The sequence below is a fragment of the Haematobia irritans genome, chromosome 1 (assembly GCF_050003625.1).
Source record: "Haematobia irritans isolate KBUSLIRL chromosome 1, ASM5000362v1, whole genome shotgun sequence".
Classification (NCBI taxonomy): domain Eukaryota; kingdom Metazoa; phylum Arthropoda; class Insecta; order Diptera; family Muscidae; genus Haematobia; species Haematobia irritans.
The window spans coordinates 259,473,844-259,500,379 of NC_134397.1; the positions used below are offsets into that span (position 1 = coordinate 259,473,844).

Sequence of the window (26,536 nt, forward strand, 5' to 3'; positions counted from 1 at the left end):
TCGCCACTGTTTAGTCGAAAAGTTGTAAAAATGACTCTAATTTTCCTAAACTTCTAATATATATATATCGAGCGATAAATCATAAATAAACTTTTGCGAAGTTTCCTTAAAATTGCTTCAGACTTAAATGTTTCCCATATTTTTTTACTAAAATTGTGTTCCACCCTAGTGCATTAGCCGACTTAAATTTTGAGTCTATAGATTTTGTAGAAGTCTATCAAATTCTTCCAGATCGAGTGATATTTAAATGTATGTATTTGGGACAGACCTTTATAAATAGCCCCCAACACATTTGACGGATGTGATATGGTATCGAAAATTTAGATCTACAAAGTGGTGCAGGGTATAATATAGTCGGCCCCGCCCGACTTTAGACTTTCCTTACTGGTTTTTACTAAAATTGTGTTCCACCCTAGTGCATTAGCCAACTTAAATTTTGAGTCTATAGATTTTGTAAAAGTCTATCAAATTCTTCCAGATCGAGTGATATTTAAATGTATGTATTTGGGACAAACCTTTATATATAGCACCCAACACATTTGACGTATGTGATATGGTATCGAAAATTTAGATCTACAAAGAGGTGCAGGGTATTATATAGTCGGCCCCGCCCGACTTTAGACTTTCCTTACTTGTTTTGTTTTTTTTGAGTTAGTCTTTATGAAATTGTTTTTACATCCTGGAAAAGAATAAACGTTTATCACAAAAAGAATATACTTTTCTTCCAAATAAACTTCCTTACAGCGAAAAGCAAATGAGAAACGAACTTTGTTTGTCTAAAATTTCGTTTGGGAGGGAAGAATAATTTTTTCGCGTGTAAGATTTCATAAAGTGATATTTGGCAAATGTCAAACTTCTTACTAGTTTTTTGTTATACCCACCGCCATAGAATACTTATGGGGGTATAATAAGTTTACCATTCCGTTTGTAACTCATCAAAATATCGATTTCTAAGACTACACTGAAAAATAGCATGCCCGGTTCGAAAGATTTCGTCTTTTTCAAATTTTTGTGGTATTGATTCCGAGCCAAAGAAGAAGACACGATTCTCTTTTAAATTTGGATTTTGCGTACTCATATTCTATAAAAGTCCTTTAGAAACCTGTAAGCCACAACTTTAATTTGCAAATTTGCCTAGCTGATGGCCTCAGTTGCTCCTTTTCCCAGTTATTTTTTTTACAATTTTTTTCCCAATCTCAATCCCGCTCATTTTCTTCTGAGACTTTTGATACAATACGTCGTGATAATTCTAAAAAGGATTTCTTTTGATTTTTCTTATAAATGACTTTCGGCTTTGTGAGCGTAAACATATTTAATGCATTTTTCCCATTCAATTCAAATTTGTCTGTATATTATTTCATTATAAATCGATTTTACTTGATTTTCAAAAAATCAAAACTTTAGTAGATGATTTTGAAGATTACAAATATCGACGTAATAAATGATTGTTCAACGCGCAAAAAGGAGTGAAGGAGAATGTAGAGAAAGTTTTTACCAACAAAAACGAGCCGCATGGCTCACAAAATTGTTGCTAGAGCTTTGTAATACAATGAAAATGGAACTGTGTAGGTAAAAGTACGAAATATCTGGAACTAGATCCCGAAGTCAGAAGACATCTTTATTCATACTTACATTTTTAATTCTGTTTTTTCCATAAATAAAATTATTTTTGTTTTTTTTTCATAAAATAATTATATTTCAAAATTTATTTACAGATTTCCTACTTATATCCACATATTAAGTACATAGTCTAAAGCTAATTTGCTTAATTCTGGAGAACCATTAATAATAGTATACACCTAGATCAACTATAAAAAATATATATAAATACATACAATTGCTATTAACAAAATCCTAAATTTATATTTCTATCATTACTAATAATAATAATAACAATTCATCTAAATTGTCTCAGTCTTGGAATGAAGCTGATGATGCTGTACAAAAAAAAAAAAAAAAAATTAAACGATTTGGCGATGATCTTTCCCCTGAGTATTTCACTGCTGCCGGATGACAATGATGACGATTGAGCCTTAAATTGATTATATCGATCGGTGACCGTCTTCGAGAGACCTCCAGTTCAAGATATATTCTATCTTTAGAGCAGTTACACAGCCGAAGGCTTTTGTTTAGTGCTTTTATCACCTTGGGTGTTCAAGCTTTTTGAGATACCTTTTTTCTGATCTGTTTTGTTACGATTGGGTCTAGTTTCAAACTAAACATAGATCACCATGGACTATCTGTATACGGTATTTCTTTTCATATCAGAATTTTCCATTTTATGCAGCAATATTTGTGAACTACGTTTTGATGGGGAAATATCTTGTTTCGATTTCGCCGTCTCATCAAGGGAATAATCAAAATTTGATTCCGTATACAAGGGTTGAGATCGATGGATACCCGATGTTGATGACGAAGCTGTGGCTAAATTACTAATTGTAATTATTTCAGGATCTGGATTTAAATTTAGATTTTTCTCATTAACCCGATCCAATGAGGAGGAACTACTTTTCAAGGGATTCATATAACGTCTGAGATTTTCTTCATTTTGTAAATTATTGGATTTTTCAGGATCATGTCGCGATGAATCCATCGAGGGTGATAGATTAATACCCGAAGTGGATGTGGCAACAATACGTTGACGCCAAAACAAACTTAGGAATATGGCCAATATTACAAGAACAATGAATATTCCGCATAGAATGGCTATTAGGAGATAGTTTTTACTACCAGTCTCAACTTTAACTTCGATTATGGCAGATTTTGAGTCGGTATGCACTGGAAGGAGAAGAATGAAAGAAAAATTAATATTTTGTAGAATTTATAAAAAAAAAAAATAACTTTAAAATAAATGAAATTGATTGGAATAAAGAAAACCTAATGTTGGCTTATGATACACTGGTAGAAAGAGCTGTGTAAGATTAACAAAATATAACGATCAATATAACGATTTTTCATTTCATAATATTAATGAATATTTTCATTTTATAGCATCAGTGATACTTTTCGTTTTCGATAATTTCCTTTAATGAACATTTTCATTGTCTTAATGAACACTATTCATTATATGAAAAACATTTTTTGTTGGCTTAATTTTATTGAAATGAAATACAAATATGTAAAACCTACTTTGGACTATTTTTTTTTCAAAAATTTCGAAGTCTCTTTTTAAAATCGCAAATAAAGTCAATGGAATGGAATCAACTCAAATTTTTATGTTGTCCAAAATTGACTTTTCAATATATACCCAAAGAAAACTGTTAGTAAAAAAAGCAGAAAAGACTGCTAAAGCAGTAAAAAGTCTGCTGAAAAGGAAGTAACTGTTTGCAAATCAGCAAACAGAACTTTTGCTGATTGTGGCAGCCCAATATTTCAGACTCACTTAGACTATTCAGTCTGTTGTGGTAGCACAGTTGGTGAACTTCTCTTTTCTCTATGAGCGCTGCCCAATTCTATGTTTAGCTCAACGTCAAGGGACTTCTTTTATAGTCGAGTTCACTTTGTGGTAAAACCACTTAGAGAAGTTTTGAAACACTCAGAAATGTCGCCAGCATTACTGAGAGAGGATAATCCACCGCTGAAAAGATTTTTGATGTTTTCCGAAACTGGGATTGAAACCATGACGTGTTAACTGTTACATCACAGTGGCTCTCAAAGCATATTAGAGGGTAGGACTATCACGGTTGTCTCAATTGGTAGAATTCTCCCAAAAATGGTAGATTTTGTACTGTTTGGTGGATTCGTAGCATCCCTGAAGTTTTGGCAGATTTTAAGTTTTTTGTTTTTAGAAATACAATTTAGCAAAAACTCTTATAGAAATAAAAAAAAATTTAAACATTTTTTAGAGAAATAAAATTTTGACAAAATTTTCTATAAAAATAAAATGTTGACAAATTTTTCTGTAGAAATAAATTTTTGATAAAAATTTTTACAAAAAAAAAAATTTAATTATTTTTTATAGAACTAAAATTTTGACATATTTTAGAAACAAATTTTTTTCAAAATTTTCTATAGAAGTGAAATTTTGACAAATTTTTCTATAGAAATAAAATTTTGACAAAACTTTCTATAGAAATAAAATTTTGACAAAGTTTTCTATAGAAATAAAATTTTCTATAGAAATAAAATTTTTTCAAAATTTTCTATAGAAATGAGATTTTGACAAAATTTTCTAAAAAAAATAAAATTTTTATTTTTTTTATAGAAATAAAATTTTGTCAAAATTTTCTATAGAAATAAAATGTTGACAAATTTTTCTATAGATATAAAATTTTGATAAAATTTTCTAAAAAAATAAAAATTTTTTAAATTGTTGTTTATAGAACTAAAATTTTAACAACATATTTTAGAAACAATTTTTTTTTTAATTTTCTATAGGAATGAAATTTTGAGAAAATTTTCTATAGAAATAAAATTTAGACAAATTTTTCTATAGAAATAAAATTTAGACAAAATTTTCTATAGAAATAAAATTTAGATAAAATTTTCTATAGAAATAAAATTTAGACAAAATTTTCTATAGAAATAAAATTTTGACAAAATTTTCTATAGAAATAAAATTTTCTATAGAAATAAAATTTTGACAAAATTTTCTATAGAAATAAAATTTAGACAAAATTTTCTATAGAAATAAAATTTTGACAAAATTTTCTATAGAAATAAAATTTTCTATAGAAATAAAATTTTGACAAAATTTTCTATAGATATAAAATGTTGACAAAATTTTGTATAAAAATAAAATGTTGGCAAATTTTTCTATAGAAATAAAATTTTGATAAAAATTTCTACAAAAAAAACCAACAAATTTTTAAAATTATTTTTTATAGAACTAAAATTTTGACATATTTTAGAAACAAATTTTTTTAAAAATTTTCTATAGAAGTGAAATTTTGACAAATTTTTCTATAGAAATAAACTTTTGACAAAATTTTCTATAGAAATAAAATTTTGACAAAATTTTCCATAGAAATTTTCTAAAGAAATAAAATTTTGACAAATTTTAAACAAAAATTTCTATAGAAATACAATTTTTATAAAATTTACTATAGAAATACAATTTTGACAAAATTTTCTATAGATATAAAATGTTGATAAAATTTTCTAAAAAAAAAAAATAAAATTTTTTAAAATTGTTGTTTATAGAACTAAAATTTTAACAACATATTTTAGAAACAAATTTTTTTTCAAAATTTTCAATAGAAATGAAATTTTGACAAAACTTTCCATAGAAATACATTTTTTTTCAAAATTTTCAATAGAAATAAAATTTAGACAAAATTTTCAATAGACATAAAATTTAGACAAAATTTTCTATAGAAATAAAATTTTGACAAAATTTTCTATAGAAATAAAATTTTGACAAAATTTTCAAAAAATAAAAAAAATATAGATATAAAATTTTGACAACATTTTTAGAAACAATTTTTTTTTCAAAATTTTCTATAGAAATGAGATTTTGACAAAACTTTCTATAGAAATAAAATTGTGAGCAAATTTTCTATAAATTTAAAATTTTGACCAACTTTTTTTATAGAAATAAAATTTTGACCAAATTTTTTATAGAAATAAATTTTTGACAAATATTTCTATAGAAATATTTGTTTTGGCAACGTTTTATATAGAACAAATTTTTGACATCATTTTTTAGAAACTATTTTTTTGCAAAATTTTCTATAGAAATAAAATTTTGACAAAATTTTCTATAGAAATAAAATTTTGACAAAATTTTCTATAGAAATAAAATTTTGACAAAATTTTCTATAGAAATAAAATTTTGACAAAATTGTCTACAGAAATAAAATTTTGACAAAATTTTCTATAGAAATAAATGTTTGAACAAATTTTCTACAGAAATAAAACTTTGGCAAAATTTTCTATAGAATAAAATTTTGACAAAATTTTCTAAAAAAATTATAGATATAAAATTTTGACAAAATTTTTTAGAAACAATTTTTTTTTCAAAATTTTCTATAGAAATGAGATTTTGACAAAACTTTCTATAGAAATAAAATTGTGAGCAAATTTTCTATACATATAAAATTTTGACCAACTTTTTTATAGAAATAAAATTTTGACCAAATTTTTTATAGAAATAAAATTTTGACAAATATTTCTATAGAAATATTTGTTTTGACAACATTTTATATAGAACAAATTTTTGACAACATTTTTTAGAAACTATTTTTTTTTCAAAATTTTCTATAGAAATAAAATGTTGACAAAATTTTCTATAGAAACAAATTTTTGACAACATTTTTTAGAAAGAGATTTTGACAAAATTTTCTAAAAAATAAAATTTTGAAAATATTTTCTAAAAAAAATAAAATTTTGACAAGATTTTCTATGGAAATAAAATTTTAACAAATATTCTATAGAAATAAAATTTTGACAAAATTTGTCTATAGAAATAAAACTTTCTAGAGAAATAAAAATTTGAAAAAATTTGCTATAGAAACAAAATTTTTCTATAGAAATAAAATTTTGGCATAATTTTCTATAGAAATAAAATTTTGACACAATTTTTCTATAGAAATAAAATGTTGACAAAATTTTTCTATAGAAATAAAATGTTGATAAAATTTTCTATAGAAACCAAATTTTGACAAAATTTTTTATAAAAATAAAAATTTGATGAACATTTTATTAAAAACTGCATTTGTTTAATTTGGTAGATTTTTGCAAAATTTTTCTGGTTCATTAGTTTTGGCACGTGTGGCAGTCGTGAGGACTATACAAAAATCGTTGTTTGTCCTTGAAAATTCTTTGGGTAACACCTGAAAACCTAGGATAAAGTGGCAGCCCGATTAAGATTCAGAAATTTTTGTCCACCAGTCCACAAATTATAAAAATATAATATCGGACACTGAAAGCTGTTTTGCAGACTTTTTTTCATGAGTATACTTTTAACAAAAAAATTAAACTATTAAAAAATTCAAAAATAGAATCATAAAGTGAAAAGGTCGACTATTCGATATTTAAAAAATTTAAACGTGTCAAAAATTTAAACGTTTTGGCGTTCGTAATTTTCCAAAAGTATTTTTTTCGACCTTTTCAATTTTTAAAAACTATAATTTGATATAAACTGTCGCTGTAAACCTCATTTATTTTGAAAAATCCCCACAAAAATATCCAAAATTTCTGGATTTTCTCCACCAAACCCCCCATTCCTCAACTCATAAATGTCGACCCCATCCACGAAAAGATATCTCCGATTTGGGGGAAAATTTCCAATACTGGCAACACTGAATTCATCAATTAATATTCGACTTTTTAACTTTTTCTTTAATGTTACACTCAAAACCGAAATGGGCACTCTATTTCACTAAAGCCAATTTAACTATATTTCAGTTCATGGAATTATTATGTTTGGAAAAGTTAAATTTTTCCGTTCCGTTCCGTTAAATGAACTAAAAAATGGGACAAAATTATACACAAATGAAGCATAGAAATTTACTTATTTCATACTTCTTACCAAATAGATTATTATTTCTTTAAATTTATAAATTTTACTATAAATGCAATTTTGAAGTTCAATTTTATCCTTCAAACTACAAAATTTTCTTTAACAAGTGAAAAATAAATTAACTATTTCTAAATTTTCCCCATGTCAGTGTGTTTTTTTTTTCATTATGATTTCCTACTTACATAATTCACATTTTGCTCCATGGCGATCGGGTGGACAAACACATGTAAAAGCACCAATACCATCGATACATGTACCACCACCCTCACATGGTTGCGGAGAACATTCATTGACATTTATGCGACAATCTGGTCCAGAGAAACCCTTTGCACACACACAACGAAACCATCCAGATCCAGATTCACATGTGGCTCCATTATGACACGGTTGACCATGGCATTGATCTTCGGGTTCATTACAAAAAGGGCCTGTCCATCCGGCTACACAACGACATTGCGAAGTTGAACCTTTTACAGATGGACTCGTTGCAACACAACTACCACCATTTTGACATTGACCGGGAAAGCAGTTACTTGAAGTAGGTTCTGGTGAACAATGTTTACCTGAAAGTATATACAAAATCGAAAGAGATTATAAGAAAAAGTTTTAAAGATTTGTACAAATGTGTGTTATTGCACTAAGCAAAAAAAAAAAAAAAACAACAATATTAATAAAAAATAAAAATTAATGCAAGAAAATTTTGAAGGCATCTAAATATCGAATAAATATAGTTGATTTAATACAATTTACGAAGGTTGCCTTTTATTTGGCGGGATTGAGCAATTCTAGTGTTGCAATGTAATAGCTCTATCGTAAAGCTTGAAAAATTTAAATAATTTAAAATTGTTTTAGACATTTAAAATTTTGATATTCAAGATTATATTAATTTTGGAGCATAAATATTTATTAATTTATTTAAAAATCCATTACTACATATCATAATAATATTTTATAAAAAAATATGAAAAATATAAAAATTTTAAAAAATATAAAATATTATTGGGATATGTATTTAGTAATGGATTTTTGAATAAATTAATAAATATCTATGCTCCAAAATTAATATCATAATATTATTAATATCAATATGGGGCATATCTCAAATAATGGTCCGACAGATATTTTCCGTATATTGTTGTTCGTCTAAAAGCGGGATATCGATACTACACAGACAATTCCACATCCGAGTAAAAATCGAGAGATCTAATTTGATACGATTAGATATGACTAGATCCGAAAAATGGTAAGATCTAATCATATCTAATTACTATGGAATTAGATCTGATCAGATCTCAATATTGGCCTGGATCTAATGTCTTAGATATAATTATATCTATGCCTGCATATAGTTGGATCTGATGTAATATCTCGTCATAAATATATGGAATTATATATAATTATATCTTATTTTGTCTTATCATATCTGGGTAAATCTGCTTAGATCTAAAGGGGCCAATTTTGAGATCTAATCATATCTAATTAGATTCCCCAATTTTTACACGGGCACTTATAATTTTCAAAATCTTTATATCTCTTTTTGTGTATGGAATTTTACTTCCCAATTTAACAATTTTGTTTTTGTAAAAATATTTGTTTAATATTTTTTTTTGTTATTATCGAATAAAACTTACCATTACATTGAGATTGATTGTTCGGTTGAAGCATCTGCTCACAATGTTTGCCCGTTCGACCTGGTGAGCAATGACAATAATAGCTGCCTGCAGTATTAATACAGTGACCTTCTAAACATGGTGAAGGAGAGCAATAGTCGTTGGCCTTCTGGAAGAAATGAAGTGGGCAAAAAAAAAAAAACACAAAAAGAAAAATTATTATAAAATTATTTTGCAATGGCAAAAATATTTCTAAATTTTTTTTACATAATTAAGAAAATTATATATACAATAATTTTCTTTTGCTCTAGAGCAGAAACAAAGTATCGTCATAATTAATTCATCAGAAAGGCCTATTAATTAAAATGTAACTGGGTAGTGTTGGCTGTAAAACCCACCTTAATTGTAATCAATGGACTTTTCCATTATTCATATTGAGCAAATACAAAAAAAAAACAGAAAACCTCATTACAACAAAAAAAAAAAAAAATATCAATAAACGAGCAAGAGATATTAATTATAACACAACTTTAATGAAATGAAATGAGGTACACAAGCTCCCATTTAGCACGAAGCTGTAAGTATAACAATATAAACTGGACTCTAGCCTCAAGAAATTAATTGATCAAATCTCTAGAGATTTCATAAACCCCAGTGATGGCAAACTGGCTGTTACACTTAATTGTTGTTAACATATTAATGAGCAATTTATTTATTTTTTTTTCTTAACTTTTTGTAAAACAATGTGATGTAATTATTTATAAGTAAACGAAATAAACAGCAACAAGAGAGTTAAAACAACAACAAAAAAAGTGTAACAATTGTTAACACTATGCTTGTGTCTTAAGTCTTTTGTTTTGGTCTCTCCCAAATGACATGAAATCACCAATGTATTAAGTTTAATGGAATTGTTTGCTTTAGTTTTTTTTTTCTTTTAATGGGGAAAATTATTAAGAAAAACTAACTTAACAAGTGTATTTAACAAAAATTATGCTTTTAGTAAAAATATGTGGTTATTTCAGTTGTTTTTATTTTGTCTAAATCTTACCTCACACAATGGTCCGGAATATCCCAATGGACAAATGCAATTAAATTTACCAATCATATCCACACATTCGCCACCATTGAGACATGGTGAATTGGCACATTCATTGATATCAATTTCACAGTGGCGACCTGTTTGGAGATAGGAAACAAAAAGAACACAGAAAAATAAGAGATTATAAAAAAAAATATTTAGATTCAATTTATTTTTAAATATTTGCATATATTATATAAAGGGTACTGTTATTTATTACCCTAACTTCTGTCATTATTTATATTCATAATTTATTATGGTTATAAATATTATAAATAAATATCAAAGGTACTGTATGGGGTAGGTTAAGGTTAAAGTGGCAGCCCGATTAAGATTCAGGCTCACTTAGACTATTCAGTCCATTGTGACTGTATGGGGTAAGGTGACTCTTTTAAATGAATTTTGCAAAGCTGCAATATTGAGAACATATTCTTTATAATTGGGAGGTTCGATTACTTTGATAAAAAAGCCATATGTGATATAGGGCACATAAGTTTCGGTATGGACCCACAAATTAATGCTCTTCTTTTTTTTTTGCTTTAATTAAATTTATGTTTAAAACGCATTCCTTCTACATACCTTCAAAACCCGTGGCACATGCACAATGATAGTCATTCACCAAATCCATACAAGTTGCACCATTCTGACATTGGCCCACGCAATCATCGAAATTTTTCGCACACGTTGGTCCACCCCAACCATCAAGACAAACGCATTGAAATGAACCTGGCAGATTAATGCATTGTTTGGCATTCACACAAGCACCCATGGTGGTCGGCGTGGTGGAGGCATTTGCAGCTGCCGCCAACGATGAAGAGGCTGCATTTAAGGCAGCTATCAAAGCTAATGATGGTGAACCCGAATGGGCAATAGCAGCCGTAACGGCGGCTGTTGTCGTTGACATCATTGGATTTTGTTGATGAGGTTTAGACGATGAATACGAGATTTCGCATTCATTCACATCCATTTGACATACATCGCCTGTCCACTGAGGTGGACATTCGCAACGGAAACCACCGATTAGATCAATACAAGTGCCACCATGTTCGCAAGGGCCACCGGCACATTCATCGATATCTGTAAAGAAAAATGAACAAAACCACAAAGAACAACAAGATAAAAAACCATGTTCAAAAGTTACGTAAAAAAGAACTAAACAAGGAAATAAACCGAAACATTCATGTTAATCCGAATGGAAAAACTCTATTTGTAGAAGATGCATAATTTTTCGTTTTATTTCTATCTTTATCTGGAAAATTTTTTTGTTTTTTTTTTATTCTTTTCTAGGTGGCTTCAAGTGTCTATCTACCAACTGATGTGATTGAGTGATGTTTTCTTTTCAAGGGTGCTGACACATTTATCAGCTCTATGGAAATCTCAAATGATTCTTTGTCTTATTTCCTTGTCATGCTTTTGGAAATACTTGTGGTCGTTCCATCAACATACATTTTGTTTTCTGATATAGGATTAAAAGGAAAGGATGAATCAGGTGTATGTAATTTACTATTTTTTTTTTGTATAATGATTCAATATGGAAGTGAGCGAATTATTATAAGCGATATAAGATATTAGTCATTACGTTTGTTACGCATGGAAATATATTCGTGATGAAGTTAAAATTCAGAGGAAATCTAAGAATTATGTGTCTGTCTGTCTTCTGGTTTGATTTTTTGAAAATCGCCTTCTGGTATATGGCTTTCGATTTTGCTTTTTATAGTGCAAAAAGCAACTGCCCGATTCTATGTTTAGCTCAAAGATAAGGGACCTATTTTTATAGCCGAGTCTAAATGGCATTTCACGTTATGGTGAAACCCCATAACCTCACCAGCAGGGAATAAACCATCGCTGAAATATTTTTTGATGTTCAACCAAAACTGTCTACACTGAAAAAAAGCATGCCCGGTTCCAATGATTTTGTCTTTACTTTAAAAATGTTGGTATTGATTCCGATCCATAGACGTGGAGAATACAAGTAAGGATACTTTTAAGACACAATTCTCTCTTAAATTTGGGTTTTGTTTACTTGCTTATTATACCCATTTGGAAGTCAAATCACTTAATTATATGGACAATAAGACTTCATTGAAAATTTATCGACTTTTGGACAAGGGAAAAAACTTTATATTGGAGAAATGAGTCTTCTATGCTAAGCAAAATTTGCATTCGTATTTTAAAGACATGAAATCTTTGACCTCAGGACAATATTTTTTTTTTCAGTGTAGCAAAAACAAAAAAATTGGAAGTTATTTTCAAGTCATTACTTTTAATGAGCATCCTAGAATTTTGAGGTGATATATAACAAGTATATAAAGCAGTAAGTTCGGCCGGCCCGAATCTTAAATACCCACCACCTTGAATAAAATATACTAGTTTCCTTTGAAAATTTCAGGGGAGTTTGATGACAGATATCTTTCCAGCTGATAAGTTCAACCAGTACGCTTCCCACAGATAAATGTAAAGATTTTACCTATGAAGACTAGATCAGATTCTGTAGTTATAAGAAACATTTTTTTTTAAGTTTTAGAGGAATCATAAACATCTCTTGTAAGTGTGCAAGAAAATGATGAAATAAAGCTTTGATTTGAAATCTAAAATCTGTAAATTTTCATTCAATTATTTAAATGATTACGAGAAGTAAAATCTGGAAATTTTCAGTTTCAAGCAATTTTCATGGTAAAAACTACGGATTCTAGAAGCCCAAGAAGTAAAATCGGGAGATCGGTCTATATGTGGGCTATATAAAAATATGGACCGATAGTCACCATTTTCGGCACATCTCTTTATTTTCCTAGAATACCTCTAGATTTCCAATTTCAGGCAAATTGGGTAAAAACTACGGATTCTAGAAGCCCAAGAAGTAAAATCGGGAAATCGGTCTACTCACCAGTTTCGGTACACGTCTTTAGGGTCCTAGAGTACCCCTAGATTTCAAATTTCAGGTAAATTCGATTAAAACTACGGATTATAGAAGCTCAAGAAGTAAAATCGGGAGATCCGCCTATATGGGGCTAACCCAAAACATGGACCAATAAGCACCATTTTCGGTACACTTTTTGATGGTCCTAAAATACCTCTAGATTTCCAATTTCAGGCAAATTGGATAAAAACTACATATATATATATATATATATATATATATATATATATATATATATATATATATATATATATATATATATATATATATATATATATATATATATATATATATATATATATATATATATATATATATATATATATATATATATATATATATATATATATATATATATATATATATATATATATATATATATATATATATATATATATATATATATACTTTATATTTTATAGTCGGAAATCGATATTTCGATGTGTTACAAACGGAATGACAAACTTATTATACCCCCGTCACCATGCCATGGTGGTGGGTATAAAAATGCAAGGTCTAGAGGGAAAAAGTCTATACTAGTGGTATTAAATCCTTGTGTCCTTTATTCTCAGCGGACTTGCTCACCGTTGAACCACGGTTGCTCCAAATGTGATGTAGCCTTGTTATATTGAATTATTTTTAAAAAAATAAAAACTCGGTACCCAAGTCTTTTTTCATTCTTATTACAAAGAAAAAATATCAATATTAATTTAAAATTAAAAAAAATATTTAAGTTGAAATCGTAATCAATTGAACAATTAAACTTTTAATCAAATGAAATTAAATTATCCTAATTAATTTTTTTAATTAAAAATAAAAAAATATATCCAATTGGAATATAAATGAATTTGTTCTGGAATAATTAGATTCTATAAACATACTATAGTTATAATAGAAAATTTCATAAAAAGATAGAAACTCCTTAAATATTAGCAGAAAATTTATTCAAATAATTATAAACAAATAATAACAAAATAAAAATAGATTGCTTCAATTAAAAAATTAATTGAATTTTACGACCAAAATTAATTAATTTTTTATTGGCTCAATCAATTGAAAATGTCGAAGAAATCAATTTTAATTCTTATCAAGTATTTGTTTTATTTTCAATTAATTATATGTTTACTATCATTTTTGCAATTGAAGCAATTTTAATTAAAAAAATTAATTGGATCAATTTATTTCTAAACTGACTTAGAAAGTATTTTTTTTTGTGTACTATCCCTACTCCCAAATTGGCAGGTGTTCATTAGTTCGTTAAATATATTGTATAGCAAAACCAAATAATTCAGTGCGCTTAGTATAGATGTTGAAAAAAGTATTATGCAAAAATATTTTTAGTTTTGCCATAGCTTGGATAGCTCTTGTATACAATATCAGTTAAATAATTCATTGGATCAATCAATTTACTGATTGCGTAAGAAACAAATTTTCTGGGTACTGTCCTAATTACCAAGTTGACTGGTAGTCCATTGGTCGTTGGTATGGTGTGACTTTTTTTGTTATTTATTTCCAGAAACATTCCAATAAATATGTCAAAAATTAAAACTTCCAAAATTTAGACTTTTATTTACCTCCAAGGATTTGATACAAATTTCTAAATATTTTTTTTTGTTACAAACAATTTGCTCTACTAAATCGTGATAGGAAAAAATTATTTTTATTTTAAGTTTATTATTTTCACATGTTAAAAAAAAAGTATTATGCAAAAATGTTTATAGTTTTGCCACTTCAATAACTGGATAACTCTTGGATGTTGGTTGGTTGATTATTCAACCTACATTCTTTTATACATGCAATCGAATTGAAGTTTGTAAATAGAAGTGCTAATAACAAAATAAACAAAGGAATCAAATTAAAAGTTGCAAATGCATGCAAAGTGTACAAGTGTTTGCAATCAAAAGACTTAAGAAACAAACATACAAACACACACAATGTGCAATTATTACGCCCATATAATACCGCAAAAATACAAAAATCTAATTATTTCGTGGCATATTATGCATATCATTTTATTATTTACAGATTGTGAAATGGATAAAACTTGAAGTGTGAGTGAGTAAAATTGAAAGTTTATTTATCTATCTTAAAGATATGAGAGTTTAATTTAAAAAGTTAAACTGCTATTGATAATTCAAGGTATCAAATATGAAAGTGACTATTAATTTTGTTTATTGGGGGAAAATATGAATTATTGTTGATATTGATATTATTTTATTATGGTATCATAGAAACATTTAAAAGTTTTCTGTACAGGTCATAAGACTTTAAGTAAATTTCCCCTTTTAGTTTAGCTTGTCATAATATCTACTCCTACATGAAATTGCAATTTTTTTGTGTACATTAATCCATATAATTGTTAAACATAATCGAACAAACTTAATTCAAATATCAAATTTTACATTTATGATTTGGAAGAGACGAGAAACAAACAAGAAAAAGAAAAAGTTTATAATTGTCTAAACTATGTTTGTGACTTGTGGAAATCCCGCTGCGTTGATTACAGGCTTTCACAAAAATAGTTTTCCGAACAACTTTATATGTAGGTACCTGTAAAAATAATAAACTATCAGACAGGCTTGCATCCATACCAATATTGTATGTTTGTCTACTTTTAATCTTGTTTTGACGATTTCAACATACAGTCTGATTTTTAAGAGGTTTTTTGGTTTTTCTCATAAGGAAAAAAACGAAAAATTAAATCGGTGATGGCAACCGTAACTGCCAGTCGCATTTAAAGACTCATTTAAAAATCTTCGAATACTTTGGTTTTTCTTTATGAGTCTTTTTTTTCACTGGCTATTAAAGCTCTTTGCTTTATTACCACGAATCGAAATAAAGGGGGAAAACATTAAACATCCTGAATTGGGATTTTTCGTTTTTTTTTCACATTTACTTTGAGATAATTATTCAAAGATTCGCTTTGTTTTACAATTTGTTACGAATTGCAAAACAATACCCAAAGATGAAGACTACTAAGACGTTATTGTCATCGTAAACATATGTGTGCTGGTCGGAATCTGTGTGCATCGGTCCACAGTTTTATGTGGATAGCTGCTTAACGACTTTAATTTTCAATCCTACCTTAGCTATGGTACACTCCTTTGAAGTGTTGTTTAATTTAGTGCCTACCATTTTCTACACAGATCCGATATTGTTTTGCTCTGTGTATTACAGTTATCACAACATTGGTAGTATGTATGGTAGTAGTTTGGAGTTTCATATTGCATGACTAGTGATTTTGTTTTAGAATAATGTCGTTTCCTGTGTCATAGGATAAGAGTTACACACTCTATGGGATTGTTTGACCAATATTGTGATACATTACTATGATATAGATTGGCCAAAATACTCATGGGAATAAGATTTTAATTTTAAAGAATTAATAATAAATGAGTATATTTTAGAATTAAACCAGGGATAGCTGTAGTATTTTTAGGGGTTTTAAAAGCAAGATCATCAATGGCAATAATCTTTTAATTTTAAAGAAATGATTACACTGAAAATTTACACTTGATGAGAGTCGATTTTTCTTATGTATTTTGATCTGCTGAATTCAAAAAAAAAAAATTTAACTCATCACAAATCCAATTATACACGATTATTCGTCAACTTAATACTTTTCATTTAAGAAGAAGCAACATTTCTAACTCGAAATATAATTTTTTAGTGAAAAAAGAGCAAAAAACGGGATATCTCAAAGAATGTTCCATAAAAAAAATTTATATTTTTTTTTAAATTTTAAATTTTTTTTTCGAATTCAGCTGATCAAAATACATAAGAAAAGTTGCCTCTCATCAAGTGTACATGATTTTTTTTTGTAAACTAGTATTATGAATGAGTATATTTGTGAATTGGAAACAGTGCTGCCGCTAGTGAAAAATTGAGTGAAGTGGATTTTGGAAAAAAGTGGAGTAGATTGAATAAAATTGAAGTAGCATACATTTTTGAAAACAAAACAATAGAATTTATTTATGAAATTCTGAGTCGATCTGAGCATGTCCATCCGTCCGTCCGTCTGTTGAAATCACGCTAACTTTCGAACTAAAGAAGCTATCGACTTGAAACTTGGCACAAGTAGTTGTTATTGATGTAGGTCGGATGGTATTGCAAATGGGCCATATCGGTCCACTTTTACATATAGCCCCCATATAAACGGACCCCAAAATTTGGCTTGTAGAGCCTCGTGGAGAAGCGAAATTCATACGATCCGGTTGAAATTTGGTACGTGGTGTTAGTATATGGTCTCTAACAACCATGCAAAAATTGGTCCACATCGGTGCATAATTATATATAGCCCCCATATAAACTAATCCCCCGATTTGCTTTGCGGAGCCTCTAAGAGAATCAAATTTCATCCGATCCGGCTGAAATTTGGTACATGGTGTAAGAATATGGTCTCTAACAACTATGTTCATCGTAATTAAAGGAATAGGGAAAACAATTGGGTAATATGGGGAACATTTTAAAAATTTGAAGCAGAACAAAAAGTGAAGCAGATTTTTGGAAGAAAGAGTGACGAAGTAAATTTTGTGAAAATGAAGCAAAATACTTCTATTGAAGTAGTAGCGGCAGCACTGATTGTAAACACTAAACCAGCGATAGCTCTAGCATATTTGGGTTTTTAAAAGCAAGAACACCCAGAAAATAAGAAAGAAACAATTGAATAAAATGTAGGTTCATTTTAGAAATTTTTAACTAAAATGTTTTACTAATTGCAACGCTAAATTCAACTTATTTTTATTGAAAAGAAAATTTAAATTTTATCACTTTTCCACGGCCTAATGAAATTTTCCTTTTTTTAAGTATGTCTTAAAAATTTCATGAACTAAAGGTGGGTATAAAGTTCAATGGCCGTACACATAAGTTCAATATGAACTAAAGCAAAAGAACATTTTCATACGATTCCTACCGTGGCGCAATGGTTTGCCTGCCTTGATAACGCAAGGTCGTCGGTTCGATTCCTGCTTCGAACGAACACCAAAATGTTTTTCAGCGGTGGGTTATCCCACCCCAGTAATGCTGGTGACATTTCAATGCAATGTGGAACGCCGTTCGGACTCGGCTATAAAAAGGAGGTTATTTGTCATTGAGCTTAACATGGAATCGGGCAGCACTCAGTGATAAGATAGAAGTTCACCAATGTGGTATCACAATGGACTGAATAGTATAAGTGAGCCTGAGCCTGCCACCTAACCTAACCTACGATTCTCAAATATAGTAAAAATTAACTAATGTATGGTTAAATTGGCCTTGATTGGGCGCCAATGATTTTATTCTTTACTTTTGGTTCATGTTTTCTTCTATGAAAGGATGTAATTTCATGAACTGCAGTTAAAAAGTACAACAGGGCATTAAATTTTCCTAAATTTAACAACGCTTCGTGGAAATCTCAAAATGTGGAGTACAATTTAGTTCAATTTTTGCGCGACGTATAAACAGTTTACTTTTTTTCGGTGTATTCTCACGTTGTATTTCGTAGTTTTGGATTTTTGTCGTTTTATCCTCCATTGTAGCTCCATAAAAAAACAACAAAAGTCTAAAGACTTTTACCCTGTTTCTGTATGTCGAACAAGAGTATTTAAAATGACAGGCAAGTCACTTCATATTTAGATGTCGAGTAACAAACGAACATATACAATAAGTGTCAACAAAAAAAGTAAAATCAGTTTTGGAATTTGAATCAATTCTCAAGCCAAAAATTTGAATATAGAGGGGTTTTAGACGATGCAATTGGTTGCGTGCAATTTTTTGTATTCTCTTTTAAAGTTGCTTCTTAAAAACTTCAGCATTTATACGTTGAAATTTTTCATGCAATCGCTTGAAATTTCAAGTTTCAGAAATGTCAAAAAATTGCAAGAGGAACGGAAAACATGAAATTTTTTCTACCCCCTTTGCTTCTCTACCCCGTTTGCCTACAAACAAGAATTGCGTGCAATTATTGCATCGTCTAAAACCCTTCATACTCATTTTTGATAATCAACGATTTGAACTTTCAAAAATGGAGAAACCCAAATTGATTCGAATTCGAGTGACTGCTTTTCAGTCGACTGGGTTGTCGTTCGACATACATAAACAGGGTATTTGTCTTTGTCTGGATTTCATTAATTTTGTAGAATTGTTCAAAATTATTAATTTTTATGCTTTTCATTATACTACACACATCATGAAGGTCTTAAATTTTAACTATGAATAACGTTTGTCACTTAAGTCTTTTGTTTTCACCACTGCCTACCTATACCATATATTGCTTTAAAAATAAATTTATATATTTTAGTACAAATCAAAGCTACAACTTACTTATTTCACATGTTGGCCCCGTCCATCCGAGTGCACAAGAGCAAGTAAATTCCGAGACGGGTGGCAATTGTTGTTGACTATATAAATTGCTGGCAATAGAGGATACATTCATAGCTAGCAAGGGTAAATTACGACGATTAACAGGCTTCCCCATTGATGAACTCATGCCACGCATAACACGATAGGTTGGTATTGTGGTATTTTGGCGCATAAATGATTCCTAAAAAAGGCGTAAAATAAATAAAACAAAATAAAAAATGTAATTCTAACTATTAATAATAGGATAAGGATTAATAATAGGATTTAATATCTTAATAAGAGCGAATAAACTTAACTGAAACTTAAATTAAATAAAAAATTAATATCGTGATACATCCATGAATTATTTGTTTTTTGGATAGATATGAAAATAAAATAAAGATTGAAAATTATTGTAAATCTGTTCTACAATTGGGAAGAAAATAAACTTTATTCCCATCATTCCCAATCCTTATACTTTTTGTTGGTGATATGTGTATGATATTCTAAAATGACTTAATACAGGAAAAAAAAATAATTTTAAATAATAACAGTAGAGTCCTAAGTTTAATAGCCTTATAAAAGCGCATATAACGTAAGTAAAATTAAAACTTAAATTAAATTAAATAAAATTCAAAATTTGAATACATCTATGAGTAGTTTTTTGAATAAATAAGAAAATAAAAACTGTTCTACATATCGATGTTCTCATTCCAGAGTACGCTAAGTCGACTTAGCATTTTTTGATGGAGTTCGTTGTTTTTTATTCGGATTGATGTGAATTGCATCAAAAGTTCGAATTTATTGGACACTTCTATCAAAAGTTGTGGTTAATATTGTACGTAGCCTGTGACTAAAGTTATAAAAATTTCCAATCCAAAAAGGGCAAAAAGCTTTGTTCGATCTAAAGTGGTCTATGTCATTTTTTGCTATGTTCTATTATCACTATTGTGAATTCGTACATACTAAAAAAATCTACAATAAACACGATTTTAAGACCGAAAACAAATGAATATCTTATTCGGTTTTTGAGAAATTCCAAAAAAATCTTTGAACTTGTTTCATGTAAAATTCACTTTTTAGACTAAGCGTACTTTGGAATGGAGAGATAGATATGTAAAGCAAATAAACTCTATTCCCATCAAATTCTACATTTTGTTTTGTTGATATGTATATAATATTCAAGGTTATCTTAATGTCCCATACAAATATTATAGCAATTCCCTTTTGATCGTATATGATCCATACAATCAATCAACTTACCCTAACCGTACATGAACCTCCATTCTTGCAAGGTTGCGTTGCACATGGATGTTCTATGATCTCACAGCGTTCACCAGATAAACCTTCTGCACATGTGCAACGAAATCTATCAGGTGCAGTATTTTCACAAGTACCACCATGTTTACAGGGTTCATGGGTTCCACAGTAATTTAAATCTGTATAAAAATACGCGAAAAGAAAAAAAGGGGGAAAATCGAATTTAGAACAAGGCTACAAAAAACAAATATGAAATTATCAAGACATTGAAATGGAAGAAGGAAAACGGTACAAGACAAGTTTTGTTGAAAAAAAAAAAAGAAAAACAACAACACAAACTGCAATTTCCGTTGCCTATGAATGTTTTTGTTTTGTATTTGGATCATTTAAGATTTGCGGGTTTCTCTTTGCTTTGGTTTTATGTGCTTTATTATTAAAGATTTAATGGCGTTTTGATTGCCCATTTGCAAATATGTTTTTCTTTTTAATGATAGTCAAGGCGTTACGACTTACCTTGATCACATAAAATGCCACCCCAATTTGTATCACATTTACATTTCCAAGCTTCACCATAACACGAACCATGTTTACAGCCTGGATACACGACACATTCATTGCAAAGGGGTCCTTGCCAACCAGGACGACAACTGAAAGAATATAGAAATATTTCTTATAATATTTTATTTATTAAAAAAAGAAAACAAATACATAATTTTGTGTGTTAAATAATATTTCATTTATAATTATAAACAAATTTAGTCAAATCGATGATTTTTTCACTAAAGAATTATATCTTTAAAATGTTAGTTCTCTAATAATATTTGGATTATTTTCGCACACCAATACCTTAACAAAAGTGTGCCTTTTATAGGATTCAAAACGATTGGAATACATATATAAAAAGTACCGGGGAATTGAATTAAGGATATATTTAATACACAATTCTCTTGTAAATTTGAGTTTTCCGTACTTTATTTTAAGAAACAAATTTTAATTTATTCGTTTTTTCAGCTTATGTTAACGATAACTTCAATTTCCAAATTCAGACTCGAATTCATATAGAAATTATGTTATGTAAAAAAATGTCTCTGGAATAAAGCGTTGAAAAAAAGTCGCATATTTTTTAACGCTTTTTTGCTTTGTAGTTAAGAAACAAAAAGTTAACCAACTTAAAGACGATTTCATTAAATTAAAAAAATTTCAGCATTTTTAAGGCCAAGTTGATTTAAGTCAAACGAAATTTTTTTTTTTATATTGAGATAATAATTTTTAAGTCGAATAACTTAAATATAAGGTTTACACGACTTCATTGAAAAGTTTATCGATATTGTACAAGGAAATGAACTTTATATCAGAGGAGTATGTCTTCTAAGCTAAGCAAAATTCGCATTCGTATTTGAAGGACATGAAATTTTTGGTTTTACGGCAATATTTGTTTCAGTGTACTAATGAAAATGAGATTTATCATGAATGGAAGTGTCTCGTGATTGTAAATCATTATTCGCAAGCAGCATTGCCACAATGATATTTTACTTTGTACCAACGGATCATTTTTCCATACTAAATTAATATAATTTAGTACTTAAATTTTTCCAAAATTTTACTTCGATAGAAAATATTATCAAATTTTTATTTCATTTCTATAGAAAATTTTGTCAAAATTTTATTTCTATAAAAAATTTTGTCAAAATTTTATTTCTATAGAAAATGTTGTTAAAATTTTACTTCTATAGAAAATTTTGACAAAATTTTATTTCTGTAGAAAATTTTGTCAAAATTTTATTTCTATAGAAAATTGTATCAAATTTTTATTTCTATTTATTTCTGTAGAAAATTTTGCCAAAATATTATTTTTATAGAAAATTTTGTCAAAATTTTATTTCTATAGAAAATTTTGTCAAAATTTTATTTCTATAGAAAATTTTGTCAAAATTTTATTTCCATAGAAAATGTTGTTAAAATTTTACTTCTATAGAAAATTTTGACAACATTTTATTTCTGTAGAAAATTTTGTCAAAATTTTATTTCTATAGAAATTGTATCAAATTTTTATTTCTATTTATTTCTGTAGAAAATTTTGTTAAAATATTATTTTTATAGAAAATTTTGTCAAAATTTTATTTTTTTATAAAATTTTTTCAAAATTTTATTTCTATAGAAAATTTTGTCAAAATTTTATATCTATAGAAAATTTTGTCAAAATTGTATTTCTATAGAAAATTTTGTCAACATTTTATTTCTGTATGAAATTTTTACAAAATTTCCTTCGTGTACAAAATTTCTGAATAATGTTGTTTATATACAAAAATTTCTGTACAAAATTTTGGCAAAATTTTATCAAATTTTTATTTCTGTAAAAAATTTTGTGAACATATTATTTTTATAGAAAATTTTGTCAAAATTTTATTTTTAAAGAAAATTTTGTCAAAATTTTATTTTTATAGAAAAATTTGTCAAAATTTTATTTCTATAGAAAAATTTGTCAAAATTTTATTTCTATAGAAAATTTTATTACTATAGAAAAATTTGTCAAAATTTTGTCAAATTGTTATTTCTATAGAAAATTTTGTCAAAATTTTATTTCTATAGAAAATTTTGTCAAAATTTTATTTCTATAGAGAATTTTGTCAAAATTTGATTTCTATTGAAAATTTTGTCAAAATTTTATTTCTGTAGACTTTAACGAAGATTCGCACATTATTTTTCAAGCTAAGATTTTAAATTTTTTTCTAATTGAAATTTATTAAAATTATTTTTGAGAAATAGGTTCTTAATATTGCGCATCCCACAACTTTAAAAGAACTTCCAAAACTACCCTCCCAAAGATGTTCTTTATTTTAATTGTCCAGGAAGTTAATTTGAGTCAATTTGTTATAACTTTTTTTATATTTTTAATGAAAATTTAATTTTTTTCTTTGTTTCAAATAGGCTAAAAACAGATTAAGAATTAATAAAATGGTACATATTATTTAAATTTAGCCGAAAAAAATGCTATATCCTTTCTAGAAAAATTGCGAATTATTGAAAATATTTGATGACAAGCGTTCCAGACATTAAATGCATTAAAAATCATAAAAAAAATTAGAAAATATTTATTTGGCAAAATATCAAAATATTTCTTAATTCACATCGAAAACACTGAATTCGCCTCACACCTTAAGAAGTGTTGCAAATTCATTGCAGCGGCTGTTGAAATGGTGGGCATCCGTCCTATGACAAGCCCATTTTAAATTAATCGCGTTTGCATCAATTTGTCACCATTTCCGGAACCAAAAAGAACATATTCACTACTGTTTTGGCGACGCTTTTTTTGCTGGGTTACAAAGTAAATTTAATATTTCTAACATTCCTCTTTTCTCGTATTTTTTGTTTTATACTCAAGGATTTAGATTTTCCCCTTAAATCCACCGATAAATCCATGTTTACAAATCATTTTCAATTTCGTGAGAAATGAACTTTAAAACGGCTTTTGTTTTCGGATTTTGGTCTTCTCGTTTCGTCGCTCAACTCTATCGATGAGTATTGGTTTTTAATGAAATTAAACTGTGTCACTTTGATTTTTTTACAATTTACAATATTTCAACGCCATCGCTGACAATAGTAACACAAAACAGAAAGAGTGCAAAAAACACAGACCATGAAACTGTTCGAATTCATCATGAAGACAAATTCATGGCATCAAATGAAGAGGGAAGTACTGGGAAAAAGTAGATCGTTTAACACTGATACACCACACCAAACCACCACAAAAAAAAAAACAATTCAAATGAAATGAAAATACAAACAAAAGAACTTCAATACTATTTTCAATTAAGCTTTTCAACACGCTCGATATATAACTTACTGACTTGAAATGGAGGAATATTTTTTTTAAGTTTTTCCTTTTATTTGTATGCTTTTGTTAAGTTGTTGAAACAACATAGTATGGCTTCAAATACAAGCCATGATTTGTTGTAGTTGATGGGTTCCCATTGTTTCCCTTTTCTTTTAGCTGAAGGATGCTATGTAAATTTCTACAATAGAATCCAATGCTTATGGTTGCTTTAAGCATTCACCTTTGTTCTAGATCACAAAGGACTTAATGTTTAAAATGAAACATGTTGCATGTTCTAGCTATGAGTTGGTTTTGTTTTGTTTTTTTATTACAATTCCCTTTTTTCTTTTCAGCCCAAGTATTGAAGTTTTGTCCCTAAGTAATTTGATTAAAAAGCTAGAAAAGAAAATACAAACAAATCTCACGACTATGTATTGTTTCAATGCTACGTTACATTTATTTTTGTGGTTTCATGGCGAGAATATCGAAAATACACTCAGACAAAAAATGCAAGGAAACAATTGGTCAAAACCAAATTGTATATATTCCATAAATAAATTCGCTTATATTTGAATATAAGTAAATTACTTTAAAAAAATGAGAAAAGAGTATTTGTTTATTAGTTCCCAGCAAAAACAAGCGTTGCCAAAAAAGTAGTGAAAATGTTCTTTTTGGATCCGGAAGTGGTGCCAACTTGACGCAGAAGCGATGAGTTTAATATTGACTTGTCATAGGACGGATGTTCAACATTTCAACAGTCGCTGTACTCAATTTGCATCACTTCTTAAGGTGTGAGGTGAATTCAGTGTTTTGGATGTGAATTAAGAATTTTTGTGATATTTTGACAAATAAATAATTTTTAATTTTTTTTTATGATTTTTAATGCATTATAACGCTTGTCTGGAATATTCGTCATCAAATATTTTCAAAAATTCACAATTTTTCTAGGAAGGATTTAACATTATTTTCGGCTAAAATTAAATAATTTGTACCAGTTTATTAATTCTTAATATGTTTTTAACCTATTTGAAACAGTAAAAATATAAATTTCCCGTTAAAAATATGAAAAACGCGGGTTATAAAAAAAATTGTCTCAAATGAACTTCCTGTGAAGTTAAAATTTTGGAAGTTGTTCTAAAGGCATAACTTTAACAGCACTTCCAAAACAAACTTCCCAAAGATGTGTTTTATTTTAATAACGCAGGAAGTTCTTTTAATTAAGTTTTTAATAACTCATTTTTTCCACATTTTTGATGGGTAATTTAAATTTGTATACCCACCTCCATAGAATGGTGCATATGGGCATAATAATAAGTTTGTCATTCCGTTTGTAGCACATCGCAATATCGATTTCCGATTATATAAAGTATATATATTTTTGATCAGGGAGAAATTCTAAGACGATATAAGCATGTCCGTCTATCTGTCTGTTGTAATCACGCTACAGCCTTCAATAATGGCGCTGTCGTCCTGAATTTTGGCACAGATTCGTCTTTTGTTTGCAGGCAGGTCAAGTTCGAAGATAGGCTATATCGGTCCAAGTTTTGATATAGCCGTCCTCCCGATTTGGGGTCTTGGGCTTATAAAAACAGTAGTTTTTATCCAATTTGCCTGAATTTGGAAATCTAGAGGTACTTTACCGAAAATGGTGCCTATCGGTCCATGTTTTGGTATAGCCCCCATATGGACCGATCTCCCGATTTTGCTTCTTGGGCGTCTAGAATGTGTATTTTCTATCCGATTTGCCTGAAATTGAAAATCTAGAGGTATTTTAAGACCAAAAATTGGTGTGTCGAAAATGGGGGATATCGGTCTATGTTTTTGTATAGCCCCCACATAGATCCATCTCCCGATTTTACTTCTTGGGCTTCTAGAATCCGTAGTTTTTACCCAATTTGCCTGAAATTGGAAATCTAGAGGTATTCTAGGAAAATTAAAAGATGTGCTGAAAATGGTGATTATGGGACCATGTTTTGATATAGCCCTCATATAAACCGATCTCCCGATTTTACTTCTTGGGCTTCTAGAATCCGTAGTTTTTATCCAAATTGCCTGACATTGGAAATGTAGAGGTATT

General features: G+C 28.4%; 1 protein-coding gene across 2 annotated transcripts in view; it reads right to left on the bottom strand.

The window, feature by feature from the left end:
- Positions 1-1,695: 1,695 nt before the first annotated feature.
- Positions 1,696-26,536, bottom strand: part of LOC142221208 (protein serrate-like) — a 100,249-nt gene continuing 75,408 nt past the window's right edge. Inside the window, exons 7-14 of one of the 2 annotated variants that reach the window (XM_075290836.1) lie at positions 21,159-21,292; positions 20,649-20,824; positions 19,368-19,587; positions 10,730-11,227; positions 10,121-10,248; positions 9,094-9,238; positions 7,645-8,025; positions 1,696-2,778 (exon numbers count right to left, since the gene is read on the bottom strand). In XM_075290836.1, the coding sequence (XP_075146951.1) occupies positions 2,237-2,778; positions 7,645-8,025; positions 9,094-9,238; positions 10,121-10,248; positions 10,730-11,227; positions 19,368-19,587; positions 20,649-20,824; positions 21,159-21,292 (2,224 nt within the window). In that variant the 3' untranslated portion in view covers positions 1,696-2,236. Of the gene's footprint in view, positions 2,779-7,644; positions 8,026-9,093; positions 9,242-10,120; positions 10,249-10,729; positions 11,228-19,367; positions 19,588-20,648; positions 20,825-21,158; positions 21,293-26,536 lie in introns of both variants that reach the window. The other variant, XM_075290825.1, reaches the window with a different exon arrangement.